Source organism: Moschus berezovskii, chromosome 10 (assembly GCF_049115385.1).
Source record: "Moschus berezovskii isolate FMDL1 chromosome 10, NW_MosBer_1.0, whole genome shotgun sequence".
Classification (NCBI taxonomy): Eukaryota; Metazoa; Chordata; class Mammalia; order Artiodactyla; family Moschidae; genus Moschus; species Moschus berezovskii.
Window position 1 is genome coordinate 72,059,529 of NC_142469.1, and position 25,075 is coordinate 72,084,603.

The 25,075-nt window shown below is 39.7% G+C and overlaps 1 protein-coding gene across 1 annotated transcript in view; it reads right to left on the reverse strand.

Moving 5' to 3' along the window:
- LOC129560736 (protein LEG1 homolog) overlaps positions 1-25,075 on the reverse strand; it is a 172,221-nt gene that overhangs the window by 13,497 nt on the left and 133,649 nt on the right. Inside the window, exon 5 of the mRNA XM_088840480.1 lies at positions 6,057-6,183. Within this exon, the coding sequence (XP_088696606.1) occupies positions 6,057-6,183 (127 nt within the window). The remainder of the gene's footprint in view (positions 1-6,056; positions 6,184-25,075) is intronic.

Below are 25,075 nucleotides of genomic sequence, written 5' to 3' on the forward strand. Positions count from 1 at the left end.
AAGGAAGGTATCCTTAGGGACGTGAAGACAGTTAAACCACATGCCCCTGCTGTAGTGTTTGTTGTTTGGACCAAGTGGAATTTGGCCCATATCCTAGCTCTTAACTGGTCCAAGTGCCTGGTAGCATGGCTGCTCTGGATATGTGATCCGATTCAAAGTTTATAAAAGTGTTCTATAAGCAAAGTGTTTGCCTCCACATCTATTGCTGGCTCCCCTCATAGGCTCTGTCGACTGTCCCGTAGCATCAGTCATCTTTTGGGGTTAGGGCTGGGGGATCATCCCCCAAGCCTGCAGCTTCCCTGCCATGAGCAAACCTGGGTGGGGGGTCCTGACCCACACTCCTCAGAAGTAGGCACTACAGGCCACAGCAGGCTTATGCCCTCTTCTCCTTCTCTGGGCTGTACCTGGTGGGCTTCCCTGAGAAGCCAAGGCCAGCTTAGGAGTCAGGGGATCCAGCAAGTCCTAAAGTGGAATTGCAGGGAGAAATCTGAAGAGGCTAAAGAAGTGAATTTTGAAAGCAGCCTCCTGTAATCCCCATGCCAGGTCCACGCACGGGATGCAATAGAAAACTTCAGACTGCCCCTGTCCACTAGCATCATAGTCCCTATGAAGAAAGTAGCCACAATCTCAAATAACAAAGGGAATGTTTTAGAACTTTTTCTTCCTTAAAACTTCGAGAAAGTTGCACTTGTGCTTGTTGATGGTATATAAGCCAGGATATATCCCAGAGTTTGAGATTTCTGGTGGAAAGGTTAAATAGTAGAAGCTAGTATATTTTTTATATTTTTGTAACAATTGCTTTTTTCATGGGGGGAGTTGGGGTTAGTATTTGTAGTTTTAACAAGTCCAGTAGTTTTTTTAAATGATTTTCTTCAGATTATAAGTAACCCCTAAAAACTTTGCAACGTTTACATGATTTTTTAAAAAAGATGCCATATACATTTGGTTTGCTTTTAAAAATAAGTAAATACTTAATAAGGTCAGCTAGCTGGTTTAGGAGGTTAACTTGATTCATGTAGAAACTCTGATCATGATAGATTTGATTTTCTGCAGATTGTAGTGTCTTGTTTGGGCACCACTAGAGTAAGTTGTTTGTCATTTGAGGTTGCACTTTAAATCTATACCTGTAAAGTTTTCTGCTGTTCATCTAGGTCTGCACAGGAGTTGGGGGGATGCTAGGCTATACTGTGGTGGTCCTTCACCTTGCACCTTGTAGCCAGACTGGTTGTCCCCGTGTTTGTGAATTTGCAGGAAGAGCTGACAGGTCTACATGTCCGTTTTCCAGTCTAGATTCTCATAGGCATCTCCTGACAAAGGTATTTCATGATAGCTCTGGTGGAAATTTCTAAACAATAAAATACATGTCCAAAAAAATGATACACAATAGAAACTCAAATTAGCAATGACAAACAAAAATAAAGTTTCTTTTTCTCCTGTAAAGTAAAAATAGCTTAATGAGTAGGCATTCTAAGGTTGGTATGACAGCTATTTTTAATCAGGGACCCACGGAGTTTCCTTCTGTCTGTTCCACCACCCCAAGGGTATGGATCTTGCCATTGTTGCCCAAGATAGCTGCTAGAGATCCAGGCCTCACATCTACACTCCAGGTATTATGGGAGAAGAGACAAAAAAGAAGGGTAAAAGGACTTATGACTGATTCTTTTAAGAAGGTGTGTTTGCCATATAACTTTCCTTTCCAAGAAGGAAAGTTGCCATATAACTTTCCTTTTTATTTTCTTTGGTCAGAATTTAGCCAAATAGCCACACCTAGCTATAAGGAGAATTGGGAAATAAAGTCTTTATTGGGAGCAGCCCTTTCCCTTCTTAAAAATCTGGGATTTTTTTTACTAAGGAATAATGAATATTGAGATGGCAACTAGCAGCCTCTGCCACACTGTTCTATAACAGCTATTATGTAAAACTACCTGCAAGAAATTTTATCAGAAGAATAATCCATAAATTAGTTGAGTCCCTACTTCATACTTGGGGTTTCCCAGGTGATGCTGGTGGTAAAGAATCCACTTGTCAATGCACAAGATGTAAGAGATGAGGGTATGATCCCTGGGTTGGAAAGATCCACTCGGGAAGGGCATGACAACCCACTCCAATATTCTTGCCTGGAGAATCCTGTGGACAAGAGGAGCCTGGTGGGGTACAGTCCATGGGGTCGCACAGAGTCAGATATGACTGAAGTGACTTAGTACTCATGCACACTACTTCATACTTGTAGATTCAGTGGGCTCTGGGAGTCTGAAGCTATCATGCCTTCAATCATAGCACTAGATGTGATTAGAAAGCAAATTTCTCTAAGTTTGGACAGGTGAAACAGGATAAACTGGTCTACTGGGATTACCCTTAATCATCGAATGACACCTGAAACAAGATTATATCTTGAAGGGAATCTTTTAGCCAGAGTGTATCTTCTATAATTTTTAATATTGTATCATCTTGAATTTATGGAAAGGTTCCAAGGGCCTCTATATGCTGTTTACCCAAGTTCACCAATTGTTAAACATTTTGCTCTTTGTGTCTTTCTCTATGTATGTATATATACACACACACACTCATTTTTCTCAATTATATGAGAATAAGTTGCAGTCATTACACCTCTTTATTCCTAAACACTTTAGTGTGCATATCTTCTAATCAAGGACAATTTCTTTAATAATCACAGTGCAATTAACAAAACCAGGATATTCTACCTTGATACTATGACTATTATCTAATCCCCAGTAAATATTAAAATATAACCAATTACCCTAATAATGCCTTTTATGCCTGCTTTTCTTTTCCCTCATCCAATCCAGGATTATACACTGATTTTAGTTTGCATGCCTCCTTAATCCCCTTTAGTCTGTAACAGTCCCTTAGTCTTTTTGTCTTTCATGACCTTGGCATTTTTTTCAAGAGTAGTGACAGATTATTTTGCAGTTGCTTAGTTGCCAAGTCACATCCAACTCTCTGTAACCTCATGGACTGCAGCATGGGCTTTCCCAGTGGCTCAGAAGTAAAGAAGCCTCCTGCAGTGCAGGAGATTCGGGTTTGATCCCTGGGTCAGGAAGATCCCCTGGCAGAGGGCATGGCAAGCCACTCCAATATTCTTGCCTGGAAAATCCGATGGGCAGGGGAGCCTGGCAGGCTACAATCCATGGGTTTGCAAAGAGTCAGACACGACTGAAGTGACTAAGCATGCGCACACAGACTGTTCTTCACTGTCTCCTAGGGTTTGCTCATATTCATGTCCATTGAGTTGGTGATGCCATCCAACCATCTCATCCTCTGTTACCCGCTTCTCCTCCTGTCCTCAATCTTTGCCAGCATCAGGGTCTTTTCCAATGAGTCGACTTTGCATCAAGTGACCAAAATATTGGACCTTCAGCTTCAGCATTAGTCCTTCGAGTGAATATTCAGGGTTGATTTCTTTTAAGATAGACTGTTTTAATCTCCTTACTGTCCAAGGGACTCTCAAGAGTCTTCTTCAGCACCACAATTTGAAAGCATAAACTTTTTTTGTATTGGGGCATAACTGATAAACAAACAATGTTGTAATAGTTTCAGGTGAACAGCGAAGGGATATAGCCGTGCCTTATTTGTGTTGTTTCTTATTTTTTACACGAAGGAAATGGCAACCCACTCCAATCCTCTTGCCTGAAGAACCCCATGGAGGGGCAATGGGATCGCAAAGAGTCGGACACGACTGAGTGACTTCACTTCACTTAAGGCTGATTCATATTGATATATGGCAGAAACCAACACAATTTTGTAAAGCAATTATCCTCCATAAGTTTTTAATGTCAAATATATTGGTTTTATTAATTTGTAATTGTATAGTTCAAATAAACATATAACTGCTTCGAAAGGTCCTTAAGTATTTTTAAAACATTCAGGGAACTCAAATCAGTTTGGCTGGGTTGTACCCACTCTGTACAGCCAAACACATAAAGACCTTGTTACAAAGGATCTGTGGTTTCACAGTCAAACTCAAACTCTGATTAAGCTCTGCACTGCAACACGATTTAAGGCATCTACAGTTTGGATGCAGAGGATTACAGAGCCCACTTTATCTCATCCTGTATCTCTCCAGGAAACAAATGCTCCAGATATCAGCCCGGCACCAGCAAATGCTCCCTTCCCAGTTGCCTCATGTTTAGGTAAACCTTCGCTGAGAGGTTTTTTTTTTTGGGGGCGGGGTGGGCAGGTGGGAGCTTTCCTAGTGGCTCAGGGTAAAGTATATGCCCGTAATGCAGGAGAGTCGAGTTCAGTCCCTGAGATGGCAAAATCCCTTAGAGGAGGGCATGACAACTCACTCCTGTGTCCTTCCCTGGAGAATTCCATGGACAGAGGAGCCTGGCGACCATGGGGTCGCAAAGAGTTGGGGATGACTGAGAGACTAACACACACTTTTAATACAAGCATAGAAGATTCTTGGGGAAAAATTCATTTTAACAACTAATGTTTAAAGGTATTTCTTAAAAACATGATCTATATACTTTATATGGGTGACATTACATAGTCACCATCCTTGATAAGAATATTCCTGCCAGTTTCCTCATCTTTCCTAGGAAGGCACAGATCATAGGAGAAAAAATGTTCAAGTGAATCTCACTCTTTTCTGTCCAAAATTGATCTCTTCCATATTAAAACACATTTAAGAAAACACAGAAACCACAACCAAACTCTTTGGTGACTAAGCAGTCTAGTTCAGATTTGGTAAACATCTATACTTTGCACTTCCTTTAAAGAAAACAGAAAGCACTGGTTTGGCTGGAGATCAGTCTTTATGTGTTAATGAAAACACTCCACATGGGCCAAGTGGTGTGTGACTGGCAAGTATTACTCACACAAGTACCTGAGAAAAGACTATGTTCCACATAGTACAGGAAGCAAGCTTTGTCCCATTCATGTCATTTGTTGATACTTCAAAGGTACCAATGTTCAAACTTGAGTTTCTCTAACTGGTGCTAGTGTCTATTTGACTCTCTCTAATTCTGTTTTACAATGTCATGCCATACTTTAATACCCTCTCACAGAAAGTGAAAGATTATTCAGTATTTGAGATAAAAGACTGTAACTTAAAATTCTCCCTCATTTGACTTAATTTCCATGTATTTTAGGTATTTATTGATCATATGCACTTTTATTTGATTAACTAGAACACTGAGGTCAGAAGGTACTAGATGAAGAAGTTAGACTTACATAACCCAATAAGAACAGAATCCAGACTGTATTTCAAAGGGCTTCTGATCACTCAGGATATCCAAAGGACTTTAGAGTAGGCCAGGTAAATAAGGAACGTGTGCTGTTTTAACTCTTGGACTGACTCAGCCGCTCCAGAGAACAGTGAGAAATAAAGCTCATTGAAATACAGAATTTTAACTTATAGTCTATTTTATCCTAAATACTGAATAATCTTTCACTTTCTGTAACAGGGTATTAAAGTATGGCATGACATTGTAAAACAGAAGTCAGTCAGTCAGTTCAGTCGCTCAGTTGTGTCCGACTCTCCACGACCCCATGAATCACAGCACACCAGGCCTCCATGTCCATCACCAACTCCCGGAGTTCACTCAAACTCATGTCCACAGAAAAACAGAAGTAGAGAGAGTCAAATAGATACTAGGACCAGTAAGAGAATCTCCAAGTCATATGACCCAGTAATTCCACACCAGAATATATGCTCAAAAGAATTGAAAAAAAGGGCCCAAACAAAAATTTGAACATAAATATTCAGAGCACCACTATTTCCAATAGGTAAAACATAGAAACAACCCAAATGTCCAAAAGGAAGTTTCTTCCTAAAACCACTATATACAGGCAGTCTGTAGGAACTCTCATTCTGTATGTGTATTATTTAACTTCCAAATTACTTAATCAATTCCGGAAAAATCTAAAAAGGAGGCAGGGTAGGTCACCAAGATGCATATAAAATCTAACCAGCTGCCGGTGGCCCCTGGAAGCCTGTGGCACATCCACATACGTGGTCCATCCACGCAGACACTCTTCTCTGGAGTGGTTGTTAGTCTGAGGGTTAAAGGAGCACACGTTCCCTTACTCACCTGGCCTGTTCCAAACCCTTTGAATATACTGGGTGACCAGAAGCTCTTTGAAATATAGTCCGGATTCTGTTCCTGTTGGGTTATGTAAGTCTAACTTCTTCATCTTGTACCTTCTGACCTCAGTATTCTAGTTAAATAAAAGGGCATTTTGTGAAAGAAATTAGATCTTGGTGCAATTGTGGCAGGCCACTTCTTTTTCTTTTTAATAATGAAAAACATAATGGAAACAAAAGTTTCCAGTGGCCTACAGAGGCTTCCCAAAACTTCCATTGTGAAAACTGAATGCCTCAAGCCACACATGAGCCAATGGTTCAGGGACCCACTGTGTGTGGTTTTCCTCTAGAACTGATCTGCTTCACAGGTGAGCTGCTTCACTGTGACTTGATCGTTAACTGCACTATCCTTGGAAGTTTTTCCTAACTTGGGAGGTCCAGATATTCTTCAATTACCCAAGACCATCATTTGCCATGTTTGCTTCCCCTAGATCCAGAGCATCAAAATCAATTTGAACCTAATTTTGCCCTGACTTTGGACAACTTATTGAAATCACTTACAAAACCTCAGTTTACCTATCTGTAAAATGCCCTTCGGGTTTAGGGTAAGTCAAACAGGTGTTTAAAATGCTATCACAAAGACATATAAATGGCCAAAAAGCACATGAAAAGATGCTCCATGTCATTAATTATAAGGGAGATGCAAACCAAAAACTACAGCAAGACATCACTTCATACCTCCTAGGAAAGCTAGAATTAAAAAAAATGAAAAACAGTAAATGTCGGTGATGATGTGGAGAAACTAGAACCCTTATATATGGCCGGTGGTAATGAAAAATGGAAACTGTGCAAAATAGTCTGGAAGTTTCTCAGTAAGTTAAGCATAGAATGACTATATGACCCAGTAATTCCACACTAGAATATATACTCAAAAGAACTGGAAAAAAGTGCCCAAACAAAGATTTGAACATGAATATTCCGAGCACCACTATTTCCAACAGGCAAAACATAGAAACAACCTAAATGCCCATCACTTGATGAATGGATAAACAAAAGTACATCCAAACAGTGGAATATTATTTACCCACGTAAAGGAACAAAGTGCTGATGCATGCTGCAACACAGATGCGATCTTAAAAATAATACACTCAGGAAAAGAAGCTAGATCTAAAAAGCTGCTTATTAAATGAATCAGTTTATATGAAGCACTCAGAATAAGCAAATCCATAGAGACAAAAAGCACATTAGTAGGTGCCAGGGACTGGTAGGAGGGGAGGCTGGGAAGTATAGTGGGTATGGGGTTTCCTTTTGGGGTGATGAAAATGTTCTGGGACTAATAAGGGGGATGGTTGTACAACATTGTGAATATTAAGATGTGACTAATGATACATTTTATATTACATGTATTTTACCACATTAAAATTTGTTGTTGCATAGCAAGCATTCCATAAACATTAGTTATTATTACTAGATAAGTTTAGGTATTTTATGTATCCTCAGAAAAAAATTATCTAAGGGTTATTATCTAACAATATTATGCATTGGATTTCATTCTATTGCTTTCTAACCGATACACTTCTTGTCCCCAACTAAACTGCATGCTCTATCAGATCAGGATAAGACTTCATTATCCTTCACCAAGCCATTCTTGTACCTAAACAGAACTTTCTGTGTGAACTGATCTGAGAGATGCTGAACATCTTACTTGTTCCAAGGTCTTTACCCCATGGACTTGCTCTGAGTTCTGAAATTCCACATGAGCAGGACTCTAATGTGTAAGGCACTATGATTCTACTGTTGAACTGCAGGCTTATAATCTAGAAGATAGTTAATAATTATCTGAAATGTAATAATTAATAATTGCATTAAATGTAACAGTGAATTAAGTCAGTCACCAAAGAAAACATCTGAGGACATGGGACCTTGGTAGGGGATGAGTGAAGTGACAGTTTGTCCTACTAAGGTGATCTTCAGTGCGCAGTTCTGAACCACCAGGGCAGTGGGAGGAAACAACTGTGGAGGAGGGTAGCTGAGAGGAAAGAAATTTGAGAATCAATTTCACTTAGTTGAGATTTTGTGTCCAATGTCATTATGTCTACCCCAATATAGCAGGTACCCAGCATGAAAACCAAGAGGCTTCTTTAGAATGAAGTGATGAGTGAATGAATACTCGGGGCTGGCGTGCGGGGATGACCCAGAGGGAGGATAAAGGGAGGAGGGAGGTGGGAGGGGGGTTCAGGAGGGGGAACTTATGTAAACCCGGGGCGAATTCATGTCAATGTATGGCAAAACCAAGCAATATAATATTGTAAAATAATTTGCCTCCAATAAAAAATAAATTAATTACCAAAAAAAAAAAAAAAAAAAGGTTTTAAAAGGCCCCCTTCTCTTTTTTTTTTAACTTTTTTTTTTTTGTCCTTGCCACATGGCATGTGGAATCTAGTTATCAGATATCAAACCTGGGCTTCCAGCACTGGAAGCGCAGTCGTAATCACTGGACTACCAGGGAAGTCTCCTACCCCTCTCTTTTATCACCAATGTAACTAAAGTAATAAATAATAGGAGTTAACATTTTAGAGCTTATCATGGGCTAAACAACACATGTGATTATTTGATTCAACCTGCCCATAATCCTATGAAATAATTAAATTCATTATCTTCAATCTACACACACCCAAAAAGGACACTGACATTTAGAAAAGTTGAGCAGTTTGCCCAAATTAAAGCCTCACAGAGTTGGGTCTTTATCCAGCTAGAACATCCACCCTACCCACTACACTGACAATTCCAATGCTCTTTTCCACTGTTCATGGGAACATCAGCATGGGCTGAATTGATGTTAGAGTATGAGTCAAAGCCAGCAGTAGCAAGAAGCTATTGCAAACAGTGTGGGGTGGAGGGCCACTTTGGTCATTTCCCTCTCTGCTCTTGACAGTCCCACCTGAGCCTGGGAGCAGTAAATGTTAATATCAAGGCAAGATCACTGTAGCCACTATGAGGAGAGCATATCAAGTGCTCATTACAGGTGGGCTGGCATTCTCTTTCTGTGGAAAACAAAACAGAAAGATGTCTTGAAATAATGCGGTTGAAACTGGCAACTCCATCTGGCCACAGGTGATATTTGTTGCAAGTGCTATGTTTAGCCTGTATGGAATATCCACAGCCCATTTTATTTCTTTTATTTTGTCTCAACATATCTACTGAGTAGCCATTCATGAGTTTCAGTAACACATAAGCTATGCCAGCTATGTTTATTCAATGAGTTCTCAGGATAGCCAATGACCAGCAACTTCAGACAATCCAAACACCTGGGTTGAATATTTCTTAGCATTGCTACTAACTATTGTATACATTGGACCAGTTGTCCTTACACTTGAGTAGATTTGTTTATTGCATTTATGTGCTTTCACCACACGTGAAAGAAAAGTAAGACTGCTGATCCAAAACAACTGTGTGTGGAATGTCATACAACCAATTCATCTGGTAATATCTAGAATTTTTCATTCTCCACTCCAGTGTTTGTATAGTGCCTTCATATTAATCTGCATATGCATAATTTAGGAAGATATAAGTAGACTAAATTGATTTAGCAATCACTTTTCTTTTCATTCTATATCATTCTCTTCAATGGCTCAAAAATTCAATGTGGCTTTTATCTAGAAATGCTGCTATTTGCTTGACTTGTAGGCTTTTCCTTTCACAGCTAAGGCTATAGATTTTCATACAGTTAACTGTAAAACCTTTATCTCTTCCATGCTGTGATATTCTCCAGAGACAGTGAGTAGGGAATGTTTCAGGATTTAAATTCAAGTGTGGTGTGACCAGGAGCAGCTGTCCCTTTCTGACTTGAGCAGAGGCATGCAGTGACTGGGGACATGTTACAATCCTGTCTATGCACATGTGGTAACGTGTTACTCCAAACACCCAATGGTCCTGGCTCCCCCCAACTCTACACACACAAACCCACATGCTGGCAAATGGCTACAGTGCTGCAACCAGATGGGTGAGTGGTCTGAGAGTTGCTGAGACCATATGATGCAATCAGAAATTTGACTTGCTGGAGATGTTAATTACCCTGCATTCAGGTAAATACTATAATGCGTTAAGGAGGGAATTGTTATTTGGGGTGGACTCCTGTTCTAGAGCATGGGTAACAGGAGATTGCTCTGGTTGGTTGCTTTAGGATCTACACTGTAAACAAGGCTTCCTGAAAGATAATTAAAGGACTCCCAGCTCGGCTAGGCACATAATGTTTACACCAAGCAAAAAGTAACAACAACAACAACAACAAAAAATTTTTTTCAAAATTTGTAGTTTGGTTTCTGACCTTTTGCAGGAATCTGTATCAGTTCAATTCAGTCGCCCAGTTGTGTCTGACTTTTCGACCCTATGGACTTCAGCACGCCAGGCAGATCGGCTCGTGCATGCTCCTGCAAAGTGGCTTCAGTCGTGTCCGACTCTTTGCGACCCTATAGACTGTAGCCCACCAGGGTCCTCTGTTCATGGGAATCTCCAGGCAAGAATACTGGAGTGGGTTGCCATGCCCTCCTCCAGGGGATCTTCCTGACACAAGAACTGAACCTGCGTCTCTTACATCTTCTGAATTGGCAGGCGGGTCCTTTACTACTATACCACCTGCTGCTGCTGCTAAGTCACTTCAGTCGTGTCCGACTCTGTGCGACCCCATAGATGGAAGCCCACCAGGCTCCCCCGCCCCTGGGATTCTCCAGGCAAGAACACTGGAGTGGGTTGCCATTTCCTTCTCCAATGCATGAAAGTGAAAAGTGAAAGTGAAGGCGCTCAGTCGTGTCCCTCTCTTTGAGACCCCATGGACTGCAGCCTACCAGGTTCCTCCATCCATGGGATTTTCCAGGCAAGAGTACTGGAGTGGGGTGCCATTGCCTTCTCTGACTACACCACCTAGGAAGCCCCAATCTTGTGAGGTGAGGTAAAAAGTACATGGATGAAAATCCAACAGGCTGAGAATGGTGAAACCAAAGCACAGAAAGACATTTATGGGTTGTTGATGAAATTTTGGAAGAACTGATTTTTGCTATGGTCTCTTGTTTCTTTTGCATTTATTTTTGCCCTAATTTTTAAGATTTCTTTCCTTCTACTAACCCTGGGGTTCTTCATTTCTTCCTTTTCTAGTTTCTTTAGGTGTAGAGTTAGGTTATTTAGTTGGCTTTTTTCTTGTTTCTTGAGGTATGCCTGTATTGCTATGAACCTTTCCCTTAGCACTGCTTTTACAGTATCCCACAGGTTTTGGGTTGTTGTGTTTTCATTTTTATTCATTTCTATGCATATTTTGATTACTTTTTTGATTTCTTCTATGATTTGTTTGTTATTCAGCAGGGTGTTGTTCAGCCTCCATATGTTGGATTTTTTAATAGTTTTTCTCCTGTAATTGAGATCTAGTCTTACTGCATTGTGGTCAGAAAAGATGCTTGGAATGATTTCAATATTTTTGAATTTACCAAGGCTAGATTTATGGCCCAGGATGTGATCTATCCTGGAGAAGGTTCCGTGTGTGCTTGAGAAGAAGATGAAATTCATTGTTTGTGGGTGAAATGTCCTATAGATATCAATTATGTCTAACTGGTCTATTATATCATTTAACGTTTGTGTTTCCTTGTTAATTTTCTATTTAGTTTCTCTATCCACAGGTGTGAGTGGGGTATTAAAGTCTCCTACTATTATTGTGTTATTGTTAATTTCCCCTTTCATACTTGTTAGCATTTGTCTTACATACTGCAGTGCTCCTATGTTGGGTGCATATATATTTATAATTGTTATATCTTCTTCTTGGATTGATCCTTTGATCATTATGTAGTTTCCTTCTTTGTCTCTTTTCACAGCCTTTGTCTTAAAGTCTATTTTATCTGATATGAGTATAGGAATATATCTACCTAAAGAAACAAAAGACCTATATATAGAAAACTATAAAACACTGGTGAAAGAAATCAGAGAGGACACTAATAGATGGAGAAATATACCGTGTTCATGGATTGGAAGAATAAATATTGTGAAAATGAATATATTACCCAAAGTAATTTCTAAGTTCAATGCAATCCTTATCAAGCTACCAATGGTGTTTTTCACAGAACTAGAACAAATAATTTCACAATTTGTATGGAAATACAAAAAACCTCGAATAGCCAAAGCAATCTTGAGAAAGAAGAATGGAACTGGGGGAATCAACCTGCCGGACTTCAGGCTCTACTACAAAGCCACAGTCATCAAGACAGTATGGTACTGGCATAATGACAGAAATATAGATCAATGGAACAAAATAGAAAGCCCAGAGATAAATCCATGCACCTATGGACACCTTATCTTTGACAAGGGAGGCAAGACTATTCAATGGAGAAAAGACAATCTCTTTAACAAGTGGTGCTGGGAAAACTGGTCAACCACTCGTAAAAGAATGAAACTAGAACACTCCCTAACACCATACACAAAAAGAAACTCAAAATGGATTAAAGATCTGAATGTAAGACCAGAAACTATAAAACTCCTAGAAGAGAACATAGGCAAAACACTCTCCGACATAAACCACAGCAGGATCCTCCAAGACCCACCTCCCAGAATATTGGAAATAAAAGCAAAAATAAACAAATGGGACCTGATTAAAATCAAAAGCTTCTGCACAGCAAAGGAAACTATAAGCAAGGTGAAAAGACAGCCTTCAGAATGGGAGAAAATAATAGCAAATGAAGCAGCGGATAAAGGATTAATCTCCAAAATATACAAGCAATTCCTGCAGCTCAATTCCAGAAAAATAAATGACCCAATCAAAAAATAGGCTAAAGAACTAAACAGACATTTCTCCAAAGAAGACATACAGATGGCTAACAAACACATGAAAATATGCTCAACATCCCTCATAATCAGAGAAATGCAAATCAAAACCACAATGAGATACCATTTCACACCAGTCAGAATGGCTGCTATCCAAACATCTACAAGCAATAAATGCTGCAGAGGGTGTGGAGAAAAGGGAACCCTCTTACACTGTTGGTGGGAATGCAAACTAGTACAGCCACTATGGAGAACAGTGTGGAGATTCCTCAAAAAACTGGAAATAGAACTGCCATATGACCCAGCAATCGCACTCCTGGGCATACACACCGAGGAAACCAGAATTGAAAGAGACACATGTATTCCAATGTTCATTGCAGCACTGTTTATAATATCCAGGACATGGAAGCAACCTAGATGTCCATCTGCAGATGAATGGACAAGAAAGCTGTGGTACATTTACACAATGGAGTATTACTCAGCAATTAAAAAGAATACATTTGAATCAGTTCTAATGAGGTGGATGAAACTGGAGCCTATTATACAGAGTGAAGTAAGCCAGAAAGAAAAACACCAATACAGTATACTAACGCACATATATGGAATTTAGAAAGATGATAACGATAACCCTGTATATGAGACAGCAAAAGAGACACAGATGTATAGAACAGTCTTTTGGACTCTGTGGGGGAGGATGAGGGTGGGGTGATTTGGGAGAATGGCACTGAAACATGTATATTATCATATGTGAAATGAATCGCCAGTCCAAGTTCGATGCATGATACAAGATGCTCGGGGCTAGTGTACTGGGATCACCCAGAAGGATGGGATGGGGAGGGAGGTGGGAGGGGGGTTCAAGATGGGGAACATATGTACACCCGGGCCAGATTCATGTCAATGTATGGCAAAACCAATACAATAATGTAAAGTAAAAAAAAAAAAAAATTTTGGAAGAAGACAATAAATATCCTTAGGGTTTAGAATTCCATTAATGTACTCTTCTATGACATGTAACTGAAGGTTTTCTAAACTGTTACAACCTATATTCTTAAAATATCAGTGAAGCAAAAGATAGTTCTAAACTCTGTGATCTTAAATACTAGAGAAAGGATAATTAAAGCAGAAATATTTATCAAATACACACTGTGTACTAGATATTCTTGATGTTATTAGACATACACATTGGAAAAGCGTAACAGGCATTACCTCCACTATAAGTGAAAAGGTAGAACTTCATCTGGGCCCTGAAAAGTGGTTAGAATCAACACAGATAGTAGATAAGAAAGTAGAGCTTTCCAGGGAAGAAAAGTAACCTAAACAAAGGTAGGGAGGTGTGAAAGGTCCTGACTTCCTCTGGAGACAGTAAATAGGTCTCTGCATGGAAAGATGATGCACTGGGGAGCAAAGACAAGTCAAGTTGGGTGGATGAGACTTTATTACTGAAGGTCATGATAGAGGAGTTTGGGCCTGATCAAGTAATCAAAAAAATAATGATGATCAAAGAAGGACTGTGAAGAAAACGATGGCAAAATTACATGCAGAATGGAATGGAGGGGATAGAGTCTGGGAATAGATGGGCCAGTTAAAAAACTGTTATAGAAATAATAATATTAATAGAACATTATAATAACAATAGCTAATGCTTACATGGCTTCCCAGATGCTCAGTGGTAAAGAATCTGCCTGCCACTGCAGGAGACAGAAGAGACACAGGTTTGATCCCTGGGTCAGGAAGATCCCCTGGAGAAGGAAATGGCAACCCACTTCAGTATTCTTGCCTGGAGACTCCCACGGACAGAGGAGCCTTGTGTACTATAGTCCATGGGGTCTCAAAGAGTTGAACGTGACTGAGCACACACGCACACAAAACAAAACACAAATGCTTATATAGATTTTATTATAGGCCAGACTCTCTTCTAAATGCTCTCCATATAGTAATCCATCTAATCCTCAAATGACTCTGTGAGATAGGAACACTTTTACAGATAAGGATCTGAGCCACTGAGAGTTTTCCTAACTTAGCAAAGGTAACAGTTTAGAGAAAGCAGTAATAGAGTAATTAAGTAGTAAAATGGGCATGAGGGCTTAGGCTAGGGTAATGCATTAGGGATAAGAGAAAAGAGAGCCTGGTAAGCTCTATAATCTTAATAGCACATTTCTTGCCCCCCAAAGTCATCAACAGAAGCTCATAAAGTTCTCTTTGCCCAATATTTATGCTTCTAGAACCCTTTGTGGACCTTGTCTCTCAAACTTGCTTATTCCATCATTCAGGTTCTGTGTTACAAAACCTTCCCCATATTTCTCACTGCTGTTCTCAGTCCTCTCCAATGGACTTGCTACTTTGATCTCTCAGTGATTCATGGGTGATAAATCCCATGTGTCCAGTGCTCTGGTCACATGGTCACAGCCCACCCCCTTCCCATTCCCATGCCCAGGCTACCTTAGAGCCCCAGACCTCCAGCTAACTCTGCAGGAAGAGCAAGCAGGATGCATGTGAAGGACACTTAGAGAGAAAGATTGGATTGTTGATGAATTGAATGAGAGGATAATGTTCTAGACACCAATATCTCCAGTCTCCAGAGGAGAAGTACTCTGTATTACCACCCATAGAAGTTGTATTGTATTAGTATTAACCACCCACAGAAGACGAGATGTGGAAGAGATCCATGATAAGATCAATCTGGGTATAAAATGATAGACCTGTAGCCTAATAGTGTCAGAAGGTATTCGTATTAGAGGGTTATTGAGTACCCTCATGATGAGTGGTGTTGGCGAGAAAAAAAAAGAAAAAAAAAGCGAGTTGAGTCTTGGTTGAGTGCTGAATCAAGACTATTTTATTTTTTTACATCAGTGTTTATATACCCTAAACTAGTACAGTTCTAAAGGGGAGTGAGCAAAGTCAGTTTAACGTTACGTCAGTTTGCCCTTTACAAAACCAGAATGCTTTCCGCATACTTCTCTGTTTACTAGAGTCTTTTTTATAGTAGATATTAATACATTATCTTCTGGCCTTGAGGCCTATTAACATCTCATGACCTTTTCTTACATGCTAGGTGAATGCAAAGCTGTTATTTGTAAGCTATTCTTATTTTTCCACTTGCCTTGTGCTAAACAGAAAACAGAAAAGTTATAATCTCATAGGGTAAAAGTTCAACAGGTTGCAGCATATTAGAAATTTAACACAATGGTCAGTTCTTTTTAGTTACTACACACAGACTCTGCAGCTCTGGTGAGGCAGCCTCTGCCTCGCATTCCTGGTTAAAAGCCTCAGTTGTCTTATGGTTTCTACACTAGGGCTAAACTCTTATTATTCTAAATTCTAATTATAGTAACAATAATTTCTACATCAAGAGCAGAAATACAGTTAGCAAACCTTGATTCAGTAACAACTTCTAGAATAATATTTTTTACATTTTCTAATAGGGTTTCTTCACCCCCCAAAGGGCTCTGCATTTATCAGGGTTTTTTGTGTGATCAGGTTCTTTATGCTCTTTATGATTAAGGTGTTGTGAACAGTCATGTGCGTTAGTGCCAAGGGCATAAACAAGTTGATTTTATTTGGGAGGAGATCGGGGAAGGCCTCTGCCTGTGTCACAGAAATTAAGGAGCAGTCAGAAAGACAGTAGTCAGAAAGATAAGCATCAGAAAGACAGATATCATCTTTAAGGTGAGCGCCGGGGCAGCTTTTTGAAATCCCTGAAGTCCTGATCTGCCTTGCTTGTCAGGTCTTGTCCTCATGACCTTGTCATGGGTGGGATCTTGCGTGCTGGCTCCCAGCAGATGGCATGCTCTGGTATAAATAGAATACAGTCTTTGACTTAAGTAGTTACCTTAGAGCCAGTGTCTACTTGACCATAGACTAAGACATGTGGAACAGACCAAATTAACAAGAACATTAAATAAATAATGGATATAACTTCTACTAAATAACCAAGTAGAGTAGATAAATAAACCCTCAGTTGGCAGGATGTTCTTGTCAATCCTATGTCCAATCACCGTTGGCCGATTACCAGTATTCTTGATGTAAATGAAACACAGCAGTGTCCATATGTTGCCCTCCATGTAGTACTTTTTTTTTTTTTACAGGAATACATGCTATCCTGCTGAGGATGACTCAATGTCATGCTCAGATCATGCAGAGTTGTAATTGCAACTTTAATAACTTCGCTGTATTTTGCTTTTCCATTGTAATCGTCATCTATATGCTTATATAATTCGGAACTTTATGATGTTTCTTTCCAAAGATATAAGAGAGGAATGCATAGCAAGCCTTGGGATAAATATATATAAGCTTTGTGTCCCTGGTCCTATGCCAATGCTTTTCTGTTTTACATGCAAACACACACACAAATTCACAGGTGCATACACACCCTGGACCTTTAGCTGAGAAGAAAACCTCCCAGTAAATCAACTTACAATGTAACAGCAGCTTTTCATACTTTCCATTGCAAGACCAGAGGAAAATATCAGCATTTCTGCTCTCTTCAGAACTTGATGAGAATTTTTGAATGGTGACTCTCAGAAGACATTTTCCATCTTTCTCTCACTCCTCTGTTTTTCAAAATGCTCTGAAAAGGAGTGTTATGCTAACTTTTCTGTTAAAAATCATCCAGTGTTTCCTGTGAATCATCAGTTGGAGGAGTAGTATGATTCCATGCTATGGCTGAGTAAACACAGAGATTTGATTTCAGGCTAAGAACAAATTTCAAAGTGTAAATATAAATCACATAGTTGATCCTTTTTTCCCCCTCTTCTAAGCAATCCTACTAGGCATCCAATAAGAAGGTGAAAATCACTCCACATGATTCCCCACTTTTCATTACCTTTTTTTTTTTTTTTGGTTAAAATAATTTCTTTCTTGAATACCTCTTTCTCCCAACTTGGGTCATCTTTATAACTGATTTTTTTAAAGTTAGGCAATTTTGATTATTATTATTATTGTTTGGGTGATGAATGGGGGGTTTTCAGGACAAAGAACTATTCTTAGAAAGAGTTTCATATAGGAAGAACTGGGGCAGACTAGAACACACACAAATAGATCTTTATTTCTATGTGGGCATATGGCTCAGAGGTAGATGAACAGAAACAGGCACAAGGGCAGGAAGAAATGGCTGAAAATTACTTTGCATCTTCTAATCCCGTGACAGTTTATTTCATTACCTGGTATCTTTAATTCCTGAAAAAGGGGTACAGGTCATAACCTATAGCCACAATGAAGCAAGAATACGAGAAAGGAGAAACATCTATCTGGTCATTTGGCCACTTGGCCAATTTGGGAAATTTTATGTGAAAGGAAGGAAGGAAAGAGACAATTAGAAGGAGGATGAAAACACATGCCACTTAGAGGAGAGTGGATAACCTGTGGGAGATTTTTATCTTCAAATCCTGCCATCTCCTTGACCATGTGGAATTAGTGCTGGCTCTCCTTGAACCACTGACTCAGCTTATGACCAAAGATAAACCACTTGATCTTTCTCTGAATTGCAAATCTCCTTGCCTCATATATTAAGGATTTGGAGACCAGCAGAACTTTAGGATTTTGTGAAAGGATAGAGTGAGAAGAATGACCATGAGGTCCAATAATAACAATATTTTACTTTGAGGGCTGGAAAAGAAAGACTTTTCAGGAGGCATCTTGATATCCTGGATCGGTGATGTACACTCAGTGGACTTGGCTTCTTGCATAAGTCTTTCCCACTGACTCATAATCCATCCTTCTATGCAAGACCTTGTGTATTTGCTCATCAGAGCAGCTTGAAACAGGGAGCTTGGATTCCCTTCCTGGACATTTGCTTTGGTGGAAACCCTCACACAAACTAATGTGATGAAGTCTCCTTGTAAGACAATTTGATCTTTCCTTTTATTATTATCAAGAGGAAATGCTGTTTGGATGTAAAGATTTAGAGAAAAATTAATGTCCTTTATAGTGAAAGGTAGGGTGGGGGAGAGGTTTAGCAGATGCTGGTGTCCCCACCCTCAATGGACTTTCAGCTGCCAGCATCTGCACCAAGCAAGGACCTTCTCTTGCTATTGGAGCCCACACCATAGGGCAGGCCTGACATAGGTAGAATCATTGCCCCTCTCTCTCGAGCAGCCCTCATTCAATGACTGAAACAGCAACTGATGGAAGTTGGTGTGTTGGTATCCCCACTCCCTCACCCTAATTGGGTGCATGGTCTCCACTGGCTTTCAGGATTTCCCCAGGAAAATTAGGCCCCATGCACATGGGTGATAGCAGGCTTCCCTTTACTGAGTCTCTCCTTCCTGTCTCTCTTCATCACTCTCCTCTGGCTATAGCCTTCCCTTCCCAAACAAGTTATATTTGCTCTTCAGTGCTTATCTCAGGGTTTGTTCCTGTGGGACACCAAACTAAGATACAAGTCATTGGAAATTTGGCTAATTATACATAGTTTTATTTAAAAGGAAGCCTTTTAAAAATATCTGTGCTGGGTGTTCTTAAGCACTGCAGAAATATAAATCTTACCAATCTTTTCAAAACTTTCTGAGTTGAGATATTCAATAAAAAGTGTGTATTTGAATCTTCTGCAAAAGTACAGGATAATGCTTTCTACGTTTTCTTTCCGTTTTGATTTTAAATGAGTTAAACTTTAAACTGGACAAATCCCTTAACAATATTGAGGTTTTAACTAGAAAAGGAAGAGGCACCAGAAATCAAATTGCCAACATCCGCTGGATCATGGAGAAAGCAAGAGAGTTCCAGAAAAACATCTATTTCTGCTTCATTGACTATGCCAAAGCCTTTAACTGTGTGGATCACAATAAACTGTGGAACATTCTGAAAGAGATGGGAATCCCAGACCACCTGACCTGCCTCTTGAGAAACCTGTATGCAGGTCAGGAAGCAACAGTTAGAACTGGACATGGAACAACAGACTGGTTCCAAATAGGAAAAGGAGTATGTCAAAGTTGTATATTGTCACCCTGCTTCTTTAACTTCTATGCAGAGTACATCATGAGGAACCCTGGGCTGGAAGAAGCACAAGCTGGAATCAAGATTGCCAGGAGAAATATCAATAACCTCAGATATGCAGATGACACCACCCTTATGGCAGAAAGTGAAGAGGAACTCAAAGGCCTCTTGATGAAAGTGAAAGAGGAGAGTGAAAAGTTTGGCTTGAAGCTCAACATTCAGAAAACGAAGATCATGGCATCTGGTCTCATCACTTCATGGGAAATAGATGGGGAAACAATGGAAACAGTGTCAGACTTTATTTTTTTGGGCTCGAAAATCACTGCAGATGCTGACTGCAGCCATGAAATTAAAAGACGCTTACTCCTTGGAAGGAAAGTTATGACCAACCTAGATAGTATATTAAAAAGCAGAGACATTACTTTGCCAACCAAGGTCCGTCTAGTCAAGGCTATGGTTTTTCCAGTGGTCATGTATGGATGTGAGAGTTGGACTGTGAAGAAAACTGATCGCCGAAGAATTCATGCTTTTGAACTGTGGTGCTGGAGAAGACTCTTGAGAGTCCCTTATACTGCAAGGAGATCCAACCAGTCCATTCTAAAGGAGATCAGTCCTGGATGTTCATTGGAGGGACTGATGCTAAAGCTAAAACTGCAATACTTTGGCCACCTCATGCGACGAGTTGACTCACTGGAAAAGACTCTGATGCTGGGAGGGATTGGGGGTGGGAGGAGAAGTGGATGACAGAGTGAGATCGCTGGATGGCATCACCGACTCGATGGGCATGAGTTTGAGTGAACTCCGGGAGTTGGTGATGGACAGGGAGGCCTGGCGTGCTGTGATTCACGGGGTCGCAAAGAGTCGGACATGACTGATTTTCGAGCCCAAAAAAATAAAGTCTGACACTGTTTCCATTGTTTCCCCATCTATTTCCCATGAAGTGATGGGACCAGATGTCATGATCTTCGTTTTCTGAATGTTGAGCTTCAAGCCAAACTTTTGGACTGAACTGAACTTAGTTTTAAAACTGTATGCAATATGAGATCACCGAGAATACAAAATTGACATATAATTATCTCATTATTTCACACTGGCTCTCAATTCTGGCTCATTTGTATATCAGTTTCTCTTATTAAAAGAGAAATGGGATGCGGGAGACGCCCGGCTCCGGCGGCGCAAGCGCGGGAGACGCCCGGCTCCGGCGGCGCAGGCGCGGGAGACGCCCGGCTCCGGCGGCGCAGGCGCGGGAGACGCCCGGCTCCGGCGGCGCAGGCGCGGGAGACGCCCGGCTCCGGCGCAACCGACCACGTGCAGAATCGTGGCTGAGATGAGCTACCCCGCACCCAGGGTTAGGGCGGTGGCCGAGAGGAGCTGTACCACGTTCAGGAGGCGGTGGCTGCTTGGGCACCGGAGGGCCGAGAGGAGCCGATCTACATTCAAAGCAGGAGGCGCGGCCTTGAGGAGATACCCCTCGTCCAAGGTAAGGTACAGCGGCTGCGCCTTGCTGGAGCAGCTGGGAAGAGATACTCCACGACCAAGTGGAATATAAGAATCCAGTGTTCTGGGGAGGAAGGAATAAGATGGCGGAGGGATAAGATGGCAAGACCACTTTCTCCCCCACAAATTCATCAAAAGAACATTTGAACGCGGAGTAAAGTCCACAAAACAACTTCTGAATACTGGCAGAGGACATCAGGCTCCCAGAAAAGCAGCCCATTGTCTTCTAAAGGAGAGAGAAGAAATCCAGCTCCACCCACCAGAACACCGACACATGCTTCCCTAACCAGGGAACCCGGACAAGTCACCCGTCCAACCCCACACACAGCGAAGAAACTACGTAATAAAGAGAACTCCACAAACTGCGAGAAGAGGGAAAGGCCACCCCAAGCAAAGCAATATAAGCAAGATGAAGAGGCAGAGAAATACCCAGCAAGTAAAGGAACAAGATAATTGCCCACCAACACAAACAAAAGAAGAAGATATAGGGAATTTACCTGATAAAGAATTTCAAATTTTGATGGTGAAAATGATTCAAAATCTTGAAAGCAAAATGGAGTTACAGATAAATAACCTGGAGAAAAGGATTGAGAAGATGGAAGAAAGATTTAATAAGAACTTAGAAGAGATAAAAAAGAGTCAATATACAATGAATAATGCAATAGATGAGATCAGAAACACTCTGAAGGGAACAAACAGTAGAATAACAGAGGCAGAAGACAGGATAAGCGAACTAGAAGATAGAATTGTAGAAATAAATGAAACAGAGAGGAAAAAAGAAAAACGAATTAAAAGAAATGAGGACAATATTAGAGACCTCTGGGACAATGTTAAACGCTCCAACATTCGAATCATAGGAGTCCCAGAAGAAGAAGACAAAAAGAAAGACCATGAGAGAATACTTGAGGAGATAATAGTTGAAAACTTCCCTAAAATGGGGAAAGAAATAATCACCCAAGTCCAAGAAACCCAGAGAGTCCCCAACAGGATAAACCCAAGGCGAAATACTCCAAGACACATATTAATCAAATTAACAAAGATCAAACACAAAGAACAAATATTAAAAGAAGCAAGGGAAAAGCAGCAAGTAACACATAAGGGGATTCCCATAAGGATAACAGCTGATCTTTCAACAGAAACTCTTCAGGCCAGAAGGGAGTGGCAAGACATACTTAAAGTGATGAAAGAAAATACCCTACAGCCCAGATTACTATACCCAGCAAGGATCTCATTCAAATATGAAGGAGAAATCAAAAGCTTTACAGACAAGCAAAAGCTGAGGGAATTCAGCATCACCAAACCAGCTCTCCAACAAATGCTAAAGGATCTTCTATAGACAGGATACACAGAAAGAGTGTATAAACTTGAACCCAAAGCAATAAAAAAAATGGCTACGGGATCATACTTATCAATAATTACCTTAAACGTAAATGGGTTGAAATTTTCAAAAAGGCTAGGAAACAATTCTCATAGCCATCAATAGTTCAGTGTTGAGTTCATGAATAGTTTTTAAAGTTTGGGACAAACTGTAGTATTTACTATTTGAAGTACTATTTGTAATTGGCATATTACGATGTAACATTGGTCTTCATTTCCATCTTAAAACGCCTAAAAATGCCTAACAGGTTTTTAGATTTGTGAATTTTAGTTGAAATGTATTTTACAATGTTACTAAACCTGCAGAAATATTGAAATATTTCAGAGAACTTATTCACTGTACATTTAATTTATTTTATTTATAAAAGTTATGAACTGTAGAAAGTTTTACTTGTTGGGTCAAATGCTTGTTGCATTTGAAGTGCTAGTTACAAGAAAATCAAATACCTTCAATGTATAAATGCTATTAAGTTTTTAAAGGACTCTGGAGTATAAGTAAGTTTGTTTAAAGAAATTTAGTCTGTTCAACTTGAAATAAATAAATAAATAAAATTGGAAAAAAAAATAATAATAAAAAAAAAAAAAGAGAGAAAAGCTTACAAGAGATACGTTAAGGACACCCAAACTGCTGCGTTATGGAAGGCATTTTCCAACTTATTATAGCCCTTTTTTGAATAAAGTTTTAGAGCAATGTTTCTCAATCTTTATTTCATTATGTCCCTACCCACCTAAGAAGCCTTTTAAGGAAAATGCTTCCCACTTGTGTCCCCATGAAATGTTCACTTAACAATATTCTATATTTCTGAATATGTACTGAACATATTTCTGAACATTATATAAAAGAGTAGATTATTTTTCATTCCCAAGAACCAATTTACATTGCTGTTGATAATGCTTTAGAGTAAGTAATCTAGATAATGGTAGAAAATAATCTTGTAATTTATATTTATATAGCCCAGAGTAATAAAAATATTTAATCTTTATTTTATTATTCTCCTTTTAACTGTAACTGAAGATTTTTCTGGTATTTATAAAGTGTAAACAAAATATAATCCATATACAGACTTTAGCTTAATTAATTTTAAACATATTTATTGAATATTTGTTACTTTGTTTCATTATAACCGTGTTAAAAAATAAATACTATTAAATTGAAAAAAAAAATAAATAAAATGGCCCCCAAGCATAAAAAAAAAAAAAGAGAGAAATGATTGTCATAGTTGCTACCCACTTTTACAGAATTTTCTATTTAATTGATATTTTCATGATATAACTCATCTATTGATATATTCTTTTTTTTTATAATAATAAAATGACCTAAATGCATTATAACACAGTGATGTAACAGCATATGATAAAAATGAAGTTTCTTCATGAAGAAATGAAATTTAAAATCAGATTGCCTGTGATCAGAACTTCATTCTGATACTCTCAAACCATGTAACCTTGGGCAGTTTACTTAATCTTTCTGTGCCTTAGTTTTCTTATCTGTGAAATCAGGATAATAACTGTCCCAAATGTATAAAGATTCTGTGTGGATTAATGCAATTGTAATTGTAGAGCACTTCCAGATGCTTGGCCCATGCTAAGAACTCAGTAACATGGCATCTATTCACATTTGGACCACATAATATCAGTCTCCAGCTCTGACTTTCAGGAGCATTTTTCTTGTTCAGAGTTGGGTCATACCCTGAGACAATGTGAATGACCTGGATCAATATGCTTCTTTTAGAGTATAACTGTGTTTCAGTGAGTAAATTGGAAGTTCTCTATCCTTTCCCTTCTTTCTCCATTTTTGATCACAGATTTAACAAAGAAATGAAAGACAATCATGATTAAAACACAAGATGTCTTCCTGAGATGCAATACTTTCCTGAGTCTTTGCAGGAATGGTGCAGGAAGAGAATAGTTAATTTACTTCGTCATCATCCCTCCACCCTACATCCTCTTGTCTTGTAGCTTGGCAGTGACATGGCAACTGGATAATCATATTCATTACTCCCCTTCCTCCTCCTCTCCTCTCCCTTCACTGTCTTTCCATTGCTTTACACTTTCAGTTCAGTTCAGTCGCTCACTCGTGTCCGACTCTTTGAGACCCCATGAACCACAGCACGCCAGGCCTCCCTGTCCATAACCAACTCCCGGAGTATACCCAAACTTATGTCCATTGAGTTGGTGATGCCATCTAACCATCTCATCCTCTGTCATCCCCTTCTCCTCCTGCCTTCAATCTTTCTCAACATCAGGGTCATTTCAAATGAGTCAGCTCTTCTCATCATGTGGCCAAAATATTGGAGTTTCAGCTTCAACATCAGTCCTTTCAATGAACACCCAGGACTGATTTCCTTTAGGATGGACTCGTTGGATCTCCTTGCAGTACAAGGGACTCTCAAGAGTCTTCTTCAACACCACAGTTTAAAA